Source organism: Agelaius phoeniceus, chromosome 3, assembly GCF_051311805.1.
Source record: "Agelaius phoeniceus isolate bAgePho1 chromosome 3, bAgePho1.hap1, whole genome shotgun sequence".
In the NCBI taxonomy this organism is placed as follows: Eukaryota; Metazoa; Chordata; class Aves; order Passeriformes; family Icteridae; genus Agelaius; species Agelaius phoeniceus.
Window position 1 is genome coordinate 36,851,595 of NC_135267.1, and position 17,262 is coordinate 36,868,856.

General features: G+C 44.9%; 1 protein-coding gene across 1 annotated transcript; it reads right to left on the minus strand.

The window, feature by feature from the left end:
- Window positions 1–2,125: 2,125 nt before the first annotated feature.
- ODC1 (ornithine decarboxylase 1) lies at window positions 2,126–12,094 on the minus strand. The gene is made up of 11 exons (XM_054628972.2): window positions 11,816–12,094; window positions 8,815–8,963; window positions 8,475–8,648; window positions 8,134–8,306; window positions 7,716–7,850; window positions 7,453–7,534; window positions 7,045–7,128; window positions 5,603–5,765; window positions 5,402–5,514; window positions 4,916–5,130; window positions 2,126–2,603 (listed from the first exon to the last, which is right to left on the minus strand). Exons 2-11 carry the CDS (start codon window positions 8,914–8,916, stop codon window positions 2,462–2,464), a joined length of 1,383 nt encoding a protein of 460 aa, XP_054484947.1. The 5' UTR covers window positions 8,917–8,963; window positions 11,816–12,094; the 3' UTR covers window positions 2,126–2,461.
- Window positions 12,095–17,262: the final 5,168 nt, after the last annotated feature.

The following is a 17,262-nucleotide window of genomic DNA, read 5'->3' on the forward strand; positions in this document are numbered from 1 at the left end:
CAGCATAACTTGAGAAAGTTAAGTCTTACTTAAAGACACACCAGCATTATTGTAAACACTTATGACGCCCAGAAAGTACTAGAAGTCCCTTAGCAAAATTCATTGGGATTGTTTTTATAGAGAAGATGCTTCAGATTAGCTGTTTTTAAACACTTGACACACTTGTTAGACATGGCTTAGAGAACATCAGCCAAGTCTATGACATACCAGCCATAGGAGAGAAAGGTAAAGAATTACAGTCAGCTACATCTCTTTTGGGGAGCATCATATGGATCAAAATGCTAGTTAGCATTTCTACAGTCCTGACCTCCAGTAGAGATGTAAATTTTGGATTTTTGAGATAAAACCTAATGAAATAGCTAAAATAACCAATCAAGTGAAATGCAAATGAAGAAATTAATTGGCAGCCTGCCAACTTCTCAGTGAAGCTCCCTAATTAGTTTCCATAAGTGATTGCCTTCAAACTACCACCTGGACATGGTCTCCACCAGCTGTGAGTAGGGGAAGACAGACTGTGCCACTTGCCCATCAGGACAGTAGGTGCTAGTGCAGGTATCACATAAGGTCTCACTACAGCTGAACTTCCTTCTGACTCAAAATAGCCCCAGCCTTCCAACAAGGCACTTAGAAAAAGTAGCTACATGTCCCTTACACAACTGCAGCTCCTCAGAGTATATTTTCTGCACACCTGTTCAAATGCACTTAGTTTTGGCAGAGCAAGATGTGGAATTGTTACAGTATTAACATTTGGTTACCATTTCCTACCTCTGTTTACAGAGGTAATGTAAGAATCATTACATTTCCAGTTGAATTTGGAGAAGCTAAAGGAAACCCTGGTTTGGATGCAGTGAGTTTCTATGAGATTAAAGGCTATGGCTCCACTATGTGTATGTACTGAAGTCTGCCATATGCATAAGAATAAAGGCAACTGCTATTTTAATCACAAGCTTAAGTTGGGAATAAAGCAAATAAAGTCACTTGGGATGCTTCAAGAGACTCAGGAATGAGGTACCATCACTCTTGTTTACCCTACTAATTCAGCTAATGGAGAGATTCTGCTGGAAGCACAGAATGGAGGTTAAACATTGCCTTTCAGAGCTGCTTGTACACAGCTGAAAAAAAGCTTTATTCCTCTTCTTGCTGGTGTCACTGTTTCTACCAGCAATGCCAACCTTTGGACAACCTTTCCAACTTTAACACTTACTCCAAGTTAGCTTAAGCTTTAAGTATTTACTCAATACATTAAGATCTTTCTCTTTACACATCAGGCATTTGCTATGGCATGCCTGCAGTCTAGGACCCTCTGGCAAATAGATCAAATCCAGCTGTAGGACAAATTAGTTTATCAGAAACATTTTCTAATTTTAGTGCAAAAAGTGGCAGCAAACTGGCATAGGTTAAACATAAGTAAGGATTCTCTGTTTCAATAGGCAGACTATTTTATCACCAACACCCCCTGTTAGATGACACTAATAGGAGCTATCACATTTAATCCAAAGGCAGAAGGGTAGCACATCTTTTCATAACATTAAATAAGAGCTTCTAATTGTATTGCACATACAAAAGATGTCAAGTCCCCTTTCTTATCTCTTTTATACTAAAGCCCTAGGCAACACAGGTCAGAGAGCCTGCCAGGCACAGTTTCAGCTTCCTGGGTTTTCCTGCACCAAGTTTTAGTTCTGGCACACATAACAAGCAGGGTGCCACCCGTGGAGCCTGTGCTCTTTTCTCTCATTAATGACTAGATATGTTTATAAACAGCCACCAGTGCTGGCCACAGCACTTGCAGACTACCTTGCAGAAAACCAGCACACAGCACTGAACCTGCAATATGCAACTTGGTACACACATGTTCAGCAGTGAAAAACAAACGTGAATTCACAAGAGTTCACACAATATTCAATTTGTTGACAATCAACTTTCTTCTAATCACATATGAAAAAAGACAACTCCATTTCCCTATCCATTGAGGGGGTTTCCTTCACTTCAGCTGACAGAGCAAGGGTAGGGGAGATCCATTTATTAGTAAGTTCTGGGCTTGGAGCATCTGGTGTGCCCTCACATATGCTCTAAGACTCATCTATGACACATTAATTTTCTACAGATTAATGAAACACAGGGCAAATTATTTCAATATACTTTATTTTAAAACAGGTAGGTCACAAAGCACTAAGCTTAGCCCGTTCTGCCATACACAAGCTACAAATACTTGTTTGACAGTTGAGGGTCAGTCTTTAGTAGCATACATGAAAAGTGAATAAAAATCCATATAAAACAATATTCAAATAGTTTCCATAGGAACACAGATAATTGTGACCCATCTCCTAGTCATTTTTCTTGCATTTATGCCAAACCTAAATGTTAAAAAAAACACTTAAAAATTCTACCAAGAATTAAGTTAACAGTCCCCCAAATGCCCTAAATTCAATGACTAACCTTGCACTTAGTTACTAAATATTACCTATACATTAATACTAGCTGAAGCACAAGTTGCTGGATATTCAATTCCACTTTCCCAGGCACAAGAGACTGGCAGACTAGCAACATCCTGCTCCTCCACCTCAGCTAGGAAGCCTTGCTCCTTGATCTGCTGCATTAGTTGCCTAGAAAGAAAAAAAATAAAGAGTGAGTCAAAAACTGTTTCACTGCAATCTGCCTAAAAATGTAAGATACATTTTTTAAATTGCCAGTGAGTATGAAATTAATTCTTTATGCATCATCTGCAATCCTAATATTATCATAGAGGGAAAAAAATTAAAAATAATAAAAGCAGAATCCATGCAGGTCACTTGTGGCTGGCTATGCTTTAGGGTATGTGCCAATACCAAGCTGATTTTACCATTTCTGTGTAGGATTTAGATTTGCAAAGATGCACCTATACAGCTACGTCTGTATACCTTGTGCTATACAGATTTACTGACTTAGTGCTCAATAGTTCAGAATTTCAGATGTGAAAATCCCTGACAATTTGACTGTCACTTATCCCACAGCCTCACATTACTGGGTAACTTGAATCAAAAAGAAGTATGGATAACAGACTAGGAATATAAAGGAGCTGACCAGACCAGTAAGAACCAAGCAACTCCTTCCATGTTCAGACAAGAGTTGTACCAAAACACAACCTCATAAGAACTTTAGTTAACTGAGTTTTTGGACTTAGTTCATAGATTCATAGAAAAGTTTGGATGCAGCCCAGGACAGGTTTGGCTTTCTGGACTGTGAGGGCACACGGCTGGGTCATGTCCAGCCCTTCACCCACCAGCACCTCCAAGTCCTTCTCAGCAGGGCTGCTCTGGATCTGCTCATCCCCCAGCCTGGATTCATACAAGGGGTTGCCCCCATCCAGCTGCAGCACCTTGCACTTGGTCTTGTTAAACCTCATGAGATTCCCAGGGTCCCAATTCTCAAGCCTGTCCCTGTCCCTCAGGTGTGGGGTGGCATCCCATCCCTCAGATGTGTCAAGCTTGGTGTCACCTTATAAGTCTAGTCATCTTAGGTATGCAAGGCAAACAGTTGTGCCACTGCATGGTTCCTCATGTATTACTGGTTTTTATTTAGACATAAGTATATCATCTTGTCCATTATCTTTCACAGTTACTAGTCACAAATTTAGTTGTTCACCTCCAGAACATGTAGATGACATTCCAAAATACTTTTGCCTGTCCTAGAAAGATCTGCAGCATAATCTCATTGATACATGCCTCTCAGTTAAAGGCCAGCCTTTATCAGAGAATTCTCTTGCCAAAACAGAAAACACACATAGGCCTGAAAGAAAGCTGTGCTGTGGCCTTGGATTACAGATATGTTTGCATAATTAAGTTCAGCATGCCTCAGACCAAGTATTAAATTTTAACAGCAACCTAGTGATACAGTGAAAAAGCAAATTATTCTCCCACAGAGCCATTTTTAGTTCAATTAGACACAGTTTTGGAGTGTTAAGGGAAGTCTAAAGGCTGCATATGTTTTGAAAAATGCTTCAATTGACTCGAGGTTTCACTAAGGGAAAGAAAAAATAAAAGCCCTGCTTATACCAGCAGAGTTAGCAGAAGAATAGAGAAAGCTTCCTCTTACTTTTATGTCAGAAATTCCCCTGAACTTAAAGATTTTCAATAAATTCAAAAACAACCCAACAGCAGAGCTAATCATGCTTTAGGGTAACACTTCTGCCCAAAAGTCCTCTGCCAGTTCAGCAGGCAGGTACCAGTAGAGAGGTAAGGGCTTCCTCTTACAGGAAACCCCACCTTTAGAAGGTGCAATTCATTAACCTGTGTTGCAATGCAGAGCACACAGGTTACTTTAAACTGCTGTTTAAGTTGCAGTTTCACAGTATCCTTGCACTTAAAAGGTAGTCCTGCTTTCTTTACTTACCTGCTTAATAACTTCCCATGGAGATCTAGCACTCTGCACTGAGCACTGAGCCAGAGCTCAACCTAAACCAAGGAATAGCTCTCAAACAAACATAGAGATCATACTGTGAAGCAACACTGTTGAATATTCCTGCGTCCTGCAGTCAGGATTTAGTAAGCTACTAATTTAGAAGACAACATATTATAACTGTGATTGACTGGTCTCTGATTACAAGTCACAGAAGCTAAATGTAAAGAATTCATAACAGTTCTGTATGTTGTGCAATAGTGAAAACACTAGCTAGAATCCAGATTAATGACATCTCCTAGCATTGCCCCTTAAAAAATCTCTCTCCTATAAGCATGTACAACAGAGAAAAGTAATTAGTAGCATCAGCATTTTTCTAACCACACAGCAAAAGCTTTCAGAAGCACTGCCTTCTTCCACACCAGGAGGTTTTACAAGAGCTGTGCCACCAAAACTACCCTTGCTTGTTAAGGGGTTGATACGAGCTGTTTATTACAGTGATCTCAGAAGTACTGATGGATCATGCTACTTAGTTACTAACCATGCTGGTCTTGACATCACATAGTGTATTGTTGGCCTCTGGAATCCATTGAAAGTAGAAGCTGCTGCAACAGTATAGGCACCCATGTTTTCAAACAGGATCCAGTCACCAACTTGCAGCTCGGGCATGTTGAACCGCTCAACAATCCGATCCAAGCCATCACATGTTGGTCCCCAAATGCTGCAGGAGTAGCAGCTGTCATCTGGCTTAGGCCGCTAAAGAAGAGAGTGGAGTTTAATTAGTTGACTATCAAAACAGAACTTCCAGAAGCAATATCATAGTGTAACATTTCCCCTCTGAAGAAAAGGAAGAGCTGCTTGCAGGTTCTTCACCTCTGGCTTTGAGTTAATTCCACTGCATGCTTCATAAGTTAAATGCCAGTCTGGCAACATGAAGGGAGCAGTGAACTGAGAAATGACTGCTGTGACAAGGATTCTCTACACCCATGATATATGACTAGTATGTGATACTTCTGAACAGGCATACCTTTTGCAGGACTGGCTTAACATGTGCATGATCATACAAGATGCAGTTGAATGATCCATAGACCCCATCATTCACGTAGTACATAAGTGTTTTGTCATTTGTATCATCTTCATCTGGAAGAAGTTGAGACACCAGTGAGAAAAAGTCTTGGAAAGACACACACAGTTGGCTAGATGTAAGTCTAGGGCTTGATTTACATACCATCAGAACCTGTTTGCTCCTTTAACACAATTTTCTTTGCAATTATGTTGACTGCCAGAGTGAATGCTGATGCAACATAGTATCTTCCTGGCTCTGCAATAATATTTATTCCAGAATCAGAAGGGAAGTATTTGTCCAGTGCTGGGTTGATTACACTTGTGATCTAGGGAAAAAATCAGATGCCAGTATTAGAACTTCAGCTGCTACTCAGGTGCTACCTTAGACATCTGAAATGAAGTAAGACCCTTAAATTCAAAATTATATACTAGTGAAACATGTAACATCTATTAACATCTATTGTAATTTCTATTGACTGCTTTTTCTTTCTTATTCAAAATCTTGTTTGCAATTAATTAACTATATCCAAAGCAACAAAAGCAGACACAGCTTGCAGCTTAAAGTTTAAGTAACAAAGCAGGTCATGTTTGGGGCTGAAGGAAATCACCCCTCCTAGGCTCATTAAACCATCATTAATGCCCTGCAAGTCCCCACACTTCAAATCTGATTTGTAGTTCACTTGTAGTGCTGCTACTTACGCACTCTTCCACAGCTTACTAAATCCTAAAGATGTCATCTCATGGGATCATAAGCATACAGAGGGCTTTCCCATCATACTTGAAATTCAGCTGCCTTCATGAACAGTTATTTCCAGGTTCTGAAGTTATCCTGAAGCTGCCTCCAACTGCAACATGACTGTATTGCGCCATGGAGCCCAATGACATAATTTGCTTTTGATGCCTCACACACGCCCATACTGCACTATGAGAAGCCAGACTTCATTAGGAGCTACCAAAAGGGTTACAATGTTGGCTCACACTATTACAAGAAAATGTTTAATGTAACCTGCTGTATCCTTGTGTTAACATGTAACATTTAACACCTCCTTGGATTAGAAGGCAAGGTGCTCTGACAACACTGCTTTAAGTGGAAGTCCCAGCAATATTCAGCCCCCTTGTCTCTTCAGAAAGCAGAGCTATTGCTGACATAAAGCAGACTGGAAAACACTGAACAACTTAATTATCCAAAAGCCAGTCCTAAATCAAATCTGACACTGACCTCATATGCTGCCACCCCTAAGGACAGTATGGGCTCAGAACTACCCTTTCACCCTGTTTGGGAGCAGTGCCAACCTATTCAATCTCAAGTACAGCACCAACTGAAAGAAGTCTATGCCAGTAAGAATCAACCCTGTAGTTAAAACTGGCTTTACTTTTTTGAGACTTCAGCATGCTTGTGCAGTCATTTAGCTATGTATCTAATGAACTCATCTAATTTCTAACTTTCAGATTTATTCCTCTTTCCCTCTTAATTACATTTCTGACCAAGCAGACACATTTTTGCAAATGTGTTTGCATACAAACAGAAAAAGCAAGATTTTATTTAATCCAGATCAACACTCAAAGCAGACTCCACAACCTGAGAACTTCTTAGCAAAGCTATACCTCTTCAAATTTAAGCTTGACATCTTCAGAGCCAGGGAAGCCACCACCAATATCAAGCAGATACATATTGAAGCCAAGTTCAGCCTAAAATGAAATGAACAGCAACACTGTCAAGAAAAGTTTATAATTTATGTCAGTTTATAATTTATCATTTTAGCCTTAAAAATAATGTGAAGTCATTTCATTAACACTTGAAATAGAGCTAACACATGTTCAAGTAACAGTAATTTGAGTTTGAGCTGCCAATTTTAGTTCTTCCAAGCTGGTCAAAGTAAGCTACCAGGACCTAAAAAATTCCAACAACATCAAGTCAGTGACTTAGCTAGCTTTTAACCCCATAACAGTTGTACAGTTCATTCAAGTTTGCCACAACAGTTGAGCAGTAGTTCCAGAGAAAGTAGAACTTACTCCCATATCGAACACACAGCGGGCATCAGAAATGGCTTGAACAAAGGTCTCTGGGTCTGTGCATCCGCTTCCAACATGGAAACTACAAAAAGATACAAAATATCAGTTGCTATCTGGCAAATTACTCAAGAAATTTTGTATAAACTCATGTCATCACATGGAAAGGCATCTCTATTGTCAGGTAGACCTGACAATAGAGATGTTTAAAGGAAATTTAAAGGAAATTTATTTAGTACAACTGTGTTTTGATACTATCAGCTCACCTAACTCCAACAATGGCAAGGTCAAGTTCTTTTGCACGCTCCAGAAGAAGCCTGCTGGTCTTAAGTGTAGCTCCAAATTTAACACTCAGACGACAGACTGCTTTGGAGTCATCGGTGGTAATGCGCAAGACCAACCTAGAAACAGGAAAAATGAGAAGTTTCAATATAACAGACATCATCACCAGGCATGGTATGATCTCAGAATGAGACTGAGCTTAAAGACAGAAGCTGCTCTGCTATCTCTTCCTAAAGTGCCAGTAAACTCTACAAGATTAGATTTCACTGGTTAAAAGTATGTTTATTATTTCACAGTTTTGCAGACTACCTTAAACTAATGAAGAACAAGTTTCAGATAAAGCAGATATTTCTGTATCTTGGGAACCCATGGAAGAATTATAGAACAATTAGCATTACTTACTTGGCTTTTGGATGGGCCCTTGCAACTTTCATTAGTTCCACTTCACTATCAAATGTCATCATCTGCACACCACTGCTGGCAGCATGTTTGATTTGAGATACTTGTTTGCAGGGATTTGCATATATTATTCGCTCAGGAGGCACACCAATGCTCTGTACCAGCTGTATTTCAGTCTGAAGAAAGAACAGATTGCACTTGTAGAAGATATTTCTTGATAGATGATTAATGTAATCAGAACTACAAAAGCAACACCACTCAGTTATGCTTAATTTTACACAAACATGGCTTGTAAGGCTGAACAGACACCAGCATCACAGATCAGAAGACAGTTGAGATCTCACCTTACTGGCACAATCAAATCCTGCCCCAAGAACAGCAAGTGTCTTCACAACAGCTTTGCTGTCATTGCATTTTACGGCATAGAAGGGGGTCACCCGAGGAAGGGCCTTATGCCAACGCATGTGCTTCTTCACAATGTCCCCGAGGTCAGCAACATAGAAGGCATCTTTATCATCCTAGAGCAAACACACATCTTAACCTTACAAACAGCAGATAACAGGATAAGCCTAGAGGTCGGTATTTGAGGGGGCTGTCTTGTGGATCATTTGCAAGGACAACTTGTTTTATTAGTTTATAAGTTTGTAGCATCATGAAATGTAGTGGTTTTCCCATCATACTTACAGAAGATGACACTTCATTTATTTTTTGGTCAAGGATATCCTTGGCAGTAAAGCCTTCATCAAGGAAGGTCAACTCAAATTCTTCTTTGCTGAAGTTACTCATGACTTCCAAGATTTTAGGTTTCTGTGAAAGGACTTGAGTATGAAGTGCTGGAAAAAAAAAGTTAATTATTTAATTTGAGTTCATATAGTTTACAATCCATACTTCACTTACATTCATATAGTCATTATATGACCACTACTTTGTGCTCATATAATTTACAATTATACAGCTCCTACAGTGATCACTAATAGCTGCGTAGATTAGACACTTGCATAATGACAGAACAGATGTAATCAGAACCAAGGAAGCAGGCCAAAATAATCTTGCTAGCTGGAAGGCAAGTTCTCTTTTGTTCAACAATTCTATGATGTTCTGAATCTGCTCAAAGAAAAAACCAATCAAATAAATACTGTCAGTTATTATTAGACTGGCTCCCTGGAAGTTTCTGCTCTCTTTTCCTTCACATCAGAGCTATTAATATTAAGGCTAGCATCTACTTATGACCTTTTTTTTTAACTCCTAAGCACTATTTTAGCTCACCAGTTTCAGAAGAAAACGTTTACTTGTTATTGTCAACAGAATCCAAGACTTTACTGACTTTTAAGTAGTAACAACTCTCATTAGATCCAAGCCAGGTAAATATTTGGATTCTCAATACAGTTCAGACTGTGCATAAAGCAGACATGAGAAGAGGGCTTTCCTTGACGCTGCTCTGTTGGTAGCCAGAGCTTCCCTGTTCCACTCATGACCTCCAAGCTACATGAGAACCTCAGCTGTCACAAGTGGCAGATACACACTTGAGACTGGTTCCTAACTCTGACCTGCAGAAAAAGTCTTAACAGGGATCCCAATTAGCACTTTAGAACAGGATTTTACAAATCTTCATTGCTAACAGAAATCTACCTGTTAAGTAGAAAGTCCCATGAGAACTAGAACTAAAGAGCAAAAGCACTCCTCTGCCATCCAGGATCCATGAAGTCCATGGGCCCCCCTTTCACTGGGTAGTCCAAATACAGAACAGCAGCATTCTCCATCAAGCTGCTAAGCAGAGTGTGTGCTACCTTTCAAAGACCTCAGCACTACAAGTCACTCATCTAATGGGATCCAGCCTCCTTCCTTCTCTCAGCAATTTTTACACTCAAACTAGTCATGCAGACTAGGACTGAAAATTATGCAAACTCTGAATTGCTCACTAATATTATGTTACTGCTTCCTTTATTTTCAAAAAGTCTGGCTATAAACTAATTGAAAAAGGATGTTTTATAGCTGTTACAGTTTAACAAGACCAACAGAAAAAACCCAACAGAATCATTAATTCCATACATGTGTATAACATTATTTGAATTTTATTGAATAACTTTGAAACATCAGCAATTATACTTCATTTCAACCTTCAGAAACATATGGCAACAAGAACTACTTCATATCTTTTGATCATTTCTCACTCATCAGAGACAAATCAAATTTGAGATTCAAACTAGATTAAGCTTTGATTCTAATAAGCCCAACAATCCATTGAACCTCATTTTCCTTCTGCTCTCATTCACGTGCAGTGATAATTCTACCACAAGCTGGATTAAAGTCTTCTCTTTAAAGCCTCTTTGAAAGGACCATAAGAAGCAGCAAATTAAACACTTCTCAGGAGGTGCTTGTTACTAAGGAGAAGTTGCATCTCATCATAGACTTGCAGAAAGCAATTCAGGGACTTCAGCTGTGGTTAAGAGATGTGAACACCATCAGGAAGAATTTAGTTTAACCACCCCTCTGCAGAGAACGGCATAACCAGCACTTTTCCTTTTAACATGTAAAAGGGAAATTACTTTTACTGGCCACAACAGATTTTGTTAAAAAGTTCTTGCAAGCTTTCCATCTCCACCTCATTGCACAATTTTAACTACAGTGTAATTACACAGCATACAGACAGAACACGATCGTGTAGGTGCAAACTGTAGCCTCCCAAAGGATGTTTCTACTTGGACTGTGAGCAAAGTGTCTGCAGCTCCCCAGAAGAAAGGCAATTTATGCTCACTTAGAATTCGTTCTCCAGAACATTTCCCTATTTAGCAGCTGTACTTAGAGCTGAGTCATGCCTGCAGGCTCGGTACTCAAACAGCCAAGCTGCGTCTAGAAAAGGTGCCCGAGGCGCCCCTGACTGCGGAGCCTGCAGAGCGCTGCGGGCTGCACGGACGGGGCCGGCTGCCCTGCGCTCCGGACGCCTTCTCCCTGCAAAGCCACACGGTCCCGCAGCAGAGCCCGACGCGGCCGAGCTGGGGCAGCGCGGCATTGCGGCTTCCCGAGGAGGCGCCTGTCAGCGCCGGGGTGCACCTTCATTACAGCTCACATCACCCCGAGACGCCCGGGGAGCAGCGCTCCGGGGGAGAGGGGCTCGCTCCCCAGCCCTCGGGGTATTCAAGGCCAGGTCGGACGGGGCTCTGAGCAGCCGGGTCTAATGGAAGTTGTCCCTGCCGTAGGCAGAGTTAGACCTGGATGGTCTTTAAGGTTCCTTCCAACCCAAATTGCTCTGTGATTCTCTGATCCGCTCCCGGCCCAAGCCAGTGCCCGCCGGGTGTGCAGGGGGGCAGCGCCCCGGCGCCGCTCGGCCCAAGGGCGAGCCCGGCCGCCTCAAGCCCCGTTCCTGCCACGCACCTGCCTTTCCCCACCCCGGAAACAGCCCGGCGGCCACGGCGGGGCCGTCCCTTCCCCCGCTGCCGGAAAGCGCCGCCAATGCTCCCCAGGCGAGCCGGTCTGGCCCGCTTACAGCCGCCCGGAGCCTCCCGCCTCCCCACCGGGGCCGGGGATTCCCCGTGCCCGGCGGCAGCAGCGGCTCCCAGCCCGGGCCGCGCCGCTTGCCAGCGGCCCCGCAGACACGTGGCTCCGCGCCGGCCGCTTCCGCCGTGGCCCCACCGCCCGCCCGCTCCGCTCCTCGGCACAGCCCGGCACATCCCGCCGCCCGCCTCACCTCGCAGCGGTGGCGAAGCTGCTGACAAGCCCCACAGCGGCCGATCCCCTCGCTCCGAGCCGCCTCCCCCTCCTCCTACGAGCCGGGCGCGGTGCGCGGAGCCGGGCGGGAGCGCCGGACCGGCTGAGGAGGAGCGGGGCTTGGCGGGGCGAGCGGGGCGCCGCGGCTGACAAAGCTTCGCCACGGCCGCCGCGCTCCTATTTATAGCGCCGCGGCGTCGCTGTGGCAACGCACCAGCTCAAACCAGCCGCGATCGGCTGGGACCGGGCGCGCTCCCACCGCTGCTATTGTGACGTACGGCCGAACATGCGCACGGCGCCCCCCGACCGCCCCGCCCCGGCCGGCCCTGCCCCTGCCCCTGTCCGGCCCCGGCCCCTGTCCGGCCCCTGCCCCTGCCGTGCGTGCCGAGCCCCTGCGCGGGCTGTGTCCCTCCCGCGGCCCCTTCCCCCGTGGGGCCGCCCGGGACGGGATCCACCTGCGGGGTGATGTGCGCGACCACAGCGCTGCGGGCTGCCAGCAGGTGCATGGCCCGCGCCGTCCCCGCCGCCGGTTCCGTACCCCCGGGTCGGTACCGCAGCCTTAGCGTGAAAAAGCGGCTGCAGGAGGCCGGAGGGTTGCGGCTTCAAGCGATGCCTTTGGCAGATGTTGGAGGAAAGCGCTGCTGAGCCAGGGGACACGGAGTGTGTCACAGCCGGCGTGTCGGTGGGATGACAGAGCCATCCAATTTGTGCGGCTCTCGCAGCCGCTGTGCTCGGCACTGGCTGCTGTCCGCAGCGATGCTGCCCCTGCCTGCATCTCTGACCACCGAGGGTGTTATCCAAAACACTTCCCGTAACACTGACCAGAGTTTTTCCATCCGCCCTTGTTCTGACACTGGTGGCTGTTTCCACTGTAAAAATAACTTTGTATTACTGGCTTGTTTTAGAAATGGGCGTCCAGGGTAAGAAGGTATCAATTGATCCTTTCAGTCCAGTTCTGGTTTAGCCCTGAACGACTGTGCTTTCTGCCCTTGTCAGGACAGACATTTTCTGCCCCTCTCCTCCTCTGTTTAAAAAGTTCAAGCCTCACCCCATTGTAGATGGACTAAGTCCCTGCCCTATGGACTGAGTTCTTGCCCTGTCAATGTTTGTGGGAGGATGGAGCTGCCCTTGCCATGCTGAAAAAGTGATTTTTACACCCAGACACCTCTGGAGCATTTATAAGAGAGGCAAGGAACCTTTCTGCAGCCCTTGCTGCAGGACAGAGCTCAGGGTGCTCCTGCTCCCCATCTCCAAGTCACTGAAGGCTCTTTTAATGGTTTTATCAAAGTAGATATCTGGGCAGCCCCTACCCTCCGGCAGAGCTGTGAGTGAGCACTGCAAGGTGGAGAAAACCTTCCATCCTACATGGGGAAAAGTGATGGGAAATGCTGGCTGCTGTGGGGTGTGGGATGCTCTCATGGAGGTATCCAAAACAAAAGGTTGTGCTCACTGGCCTCAGAGGTTCCATCCTCCCACCTCTCCCACCAAGCTCAGCTGGAAAACCCACTGTATTTCAGGCAGCAGCAGATCAATGGGACGTCCTTGCCCACCCCATATCCCCTGCTTTCTGGAGCTGGGCTGGGGGTGGAGGACACCAGGCTGGAGCTGCAAAACAATCCCTTAAAGGATTGAAATAAATGAAAACACCAAGATCAAGCAGATAATGAACAAAGGTGGATTGGGACACAGCCAAAAGAAATGTCAGGGGACAGAGGTGCTGGTTTTGGTTAAAATAATTTAATGAAAGAAGGAACAAAATATCCTAAAGTACTTTAAATATATATATATATACTTGATGTGTGTGTATGTCATCACACATCCAGGCATCAATTACAGAAAGTTTTCTAAATAAGAGCAAGGAGTGGGGAAAACCATCCCATTGTGTAGCACCTACATCAGCTGGTCCTAATGACACTACCTGCCCTCAACAGTAATTCTGCTGCAGTGGGGCCACAGCACAAGCATTGTCTTTGCTGAGATAACTCATCAAAACCCCTGAGGAATTTCACACCACCTTCCCTGCCAGTTAACAGGGCAAATAATGGGGCTCACATGCCTCCAGATTTGGCTCTGTGGGCAGCAGATATAAATTAATTTCATTTTTCTTCTGCTGACTGTGAATAAACGGGGATTGCAGATTCACAGAGTAGTCTGAGTTGGAATTAAGCATTGGAAAAGCAGACAGAGAGGGAAGGGAAGGGCTGTGCTGCCACCACAGGAGCCAGCTGCTCACTGAGCTGGCTCAAAAGCAGGGGCTGTGGTCCAGGTAATGACAATGGCCATCACTTGGCCCCAGCACTCCAACACAACTCTGGTACTCTCCACCTTTTCTCCTCTGGCTGGGGCTGGAGCAGAACCTGTGGCTGTCCCAGGGGTGTCCCACTTGACTGACCTTGGCTGGGACAGGGGGACAGGGACCAGTGGATAGCCACTGCCCTGGTGTGAGAAAAAATGGAACTGTACTGAGGCTGGGGAGCAAAGGCTGGGCTGCTCCAAGGGAAAGAGGTGACAAAAACAACCACAGGATGCAATTCCCTGAGGAACTGATGCATTTTGCAGATACTTAATAGCAGTGTTTAATCAGCTCCTCAAAATGATAGGATTACAGAATATTTAATCCTCCTTCCAGTTCTTGTCTCTGGAGGATCCCTGAGAGCTGGTGGTGGCAAGGGCTGGCTTTGAGGATCATAATGTTTGCAGGAGGTGCTCCAGTTCAGGACCCCGAGTCTCTGTGCTAGAGGACAGTCAAGAGCAGCTTTCAGGCATATCCAGGTACAAAAAAGGAGGTTTGTCCTTTGCTTCCTGTTTCCTGGCTAGTGCCCTGAGGGTCTGGCCAAGCTGCTCTGAAGGGCATGAGCAGCTGCCCAGCTCCACCAGTCACAGGGGCAGAGCAGATCCTGGGTGTGAAGGACTGGGGGATGCTCCTGCAGTTCTTGGCAAGTCACCACCAGTCTCAGACTACCTTATATGAAGCAGTTGCTTGGGCCAAAAACGTTTTCCAGAAGAGGGCACTGGAAAAGCATTTGTTAGTAGGAGACTGTGGCCATATCTTCCTGATATTTCTCCTCCTCACTTTCTGTCCATGCAGGGCCCTTGCTGCTGTGGAGGGACAGGGGGTGGGGAGGACTCTCTGACTCCCTATAGCTGTCAGTATCTCCTACAGCTTGCAGTACAGCAGGAGCAGCCTGGTGGGCCCTCACCCTGCTGAATGATGGGTGTCCTAGGTCTTACAGACCCCTGAATTTGGGAGGAGCTGGAGCCAAGCCCCAGGTTCCTTGAGCTTTTGCCAGGTGGGGAGAGCTGCCCAGTGGGAGAGAGATTAAGTGGCCAGCACCACCACAGCAGCTGGAGAAAACCTCAAGGCAATGCCTGGCATTTCTCAGCTGCTTTCCTTCGCTCTGAGCCTATCCAGGGTCTTTGTGCTTCTCAAGAAATTAAGCCCTGTCACAGCTCATGGGGGCTGGTAAATAGTACCTCCACTTTATGGATGAAAAAGTCACTCAGAGGAAGATTCAGTGAGTTACCAAGGATTGCAGAGAGTAAATTCCTGATAGGGGTGTGCTGAGATGTAGGGCTGTGTGAGGTGGAGGTACTGTGTGGGCTGTGGGATGCAGGATATGCATGGGGGAATCTCACGGGGCTACCTCCAGCTCTCTTGGGGTAGCAGCTCTTCGTTACCTTTCAGTCCATTGACACAGAGAAAAGAAAACCTACAGATCGTCCCAGTCATCCAACAAAGACTGTTAGAGAAAACAATGTTTCCAGGATACATGTTTCATCATCTTTTATTACACATTTTCTAGGCATTTGAATACAGTTTCTTGCAACTCAGTACTATAATGTGATGTCGCATCCTTTTGAGTCAGAGCATCCAGCTTGAGAGCCAGTGTCTGGCAGCACATCCACACAGGGATGGAGAGCAAGAACAAATTCTTCCTCTGCACGCAAAAAACCCCCAAACAACCTAAACAAAAGGAAGAAAACCATCCTGGGAAAAACTACCTCTGACAACTAAAATAACTCCTTGCAACAGCTAAATTGAAGGAGACAGAGTAACCAAAATTCCTGTGAAGTGACTGGAAAGCTTGGCTTTGCAGCTCAACTCCAGAAATGCTTATGAATCTGTTTTCTGATTTGCCTTTTTTGGGCTTAGTAGCCCAGTTAAAAATTAGTTCAAAACCTCACATGCCATGAGGTGAAGCACATAACTCTGACATTACTGCACCAGTTTTGTGCCTGAGCCTTGTCTAATCCTTCACAGTTACAGATTCGAGACAGATATATAAGAAAAATAAATTTTGAAACTCAGTGCTCTCATATGCATATTGTTAAATATACTTGATACATCAAGATGTTTTGATTATCATCATCCTCAGTAAGAGCTTGGCACCAACCAGAAGTGAGCCAAATAATGAGATTTGACTCTAACATTGTTATAGTTAATTCATTGATTCTGTAGGCAATATAAAATGGTATAGCAGAGTTTAAGCACTTTGTATTTTAATAGACTCCTCATCTTGCTCTCAACAAATACAATGTCATATTCAGGGAATGAATGAGTTGTAATGTTCCCTACACACTACCCACTCCAAACAGCCAAAAAGCAACACCTCATATTGAAAACCTCACCTTTTAGATATGACTGGAGTTTAACTTGGGATTAGTTTAATCTGGTGAAGAGCAGTTTAAGAGGTGATTATCTCAACAGTAGCTACAAAGATGATGCAAAATTCTCAGCATTGTCAGACATTATAGGGAAGAGCAATGGCCATAAGTTGTGCCACTGGCAGTTCTGGTTGGATATCGGAGAAACTTCTTCTCCAGGAGAGTAGTGCAACCTTGAGACAGAGGTAGGGTGCTCATCCTTGGAGGTTTTCAAACTTCAGCAAGAAAAAGCCGTGGCTGACCTGCTCTGGTGCCTGCTGATAGTCCTGCTTTGGGTGTGAGGTTGGGCAGGAGACTTCTTTTACAGCTGGTATTTCTGGTACTGTATTCAGATAAGCCCATGGGTAATGCAAATAAACCTCATGACATTTTTTTTACTCAGTCCTCTAATGGTGTGAGTTGAGGAGTCTGCATGCCAGAGATGTGGCAAGGAAGGCACAGAGACATGTTGGCACGGAAGATGGGCGGCCACTTCTCCCAGGACCCCTCTTCCTGTCTGTTGCACAGCCCCTGTGTTGGACCAGTGCTTCAGACAAGGACATTGACCAGGATGGTCAAACACCTTTGCAGGCAGGGGATAGGAAGTGTGGTGCTTCAAGCCTGTGCAAGGGGGAAGGAAAATCAGAGAGCTGTCTTTGGGACAGGGTCATGGGTCTGCCAAGACTGTGCAGCTGTGGCCTGGCTCCCTGCAAGGGGTAGTCCTTTGGCAACTTGTGCCTGAAAACCTTTGCTTGCCAAATCACACAGGGGAAAGGGCCAAGG

Excerpts from the sequence above, each read along its gene's own strand:
- ODC1 (XM_054628972.2), bottom strand. The coding sequence starts at position 8,916 with ATGAGTAACTTCAGCAAAGAAGAATTTGAGTTGACCTTCCTTGATGAA. Across the intron at positions 7,851-8,133 it reads AGGGCCCATCCAAAAGCCAA|GTTGGTCTTGCGCATTACCA; the intron begins GTAAGTAATGCT and ends TCCTGTTTCTAG. Across the intron at positions 2,604-4,915 it reads GTGATGTCAAGACCAGCATG|GCAACTAATGCAGCAGATCA; the intron begins GTTAGTAACTAA and ends TTTTCTTTCTAG.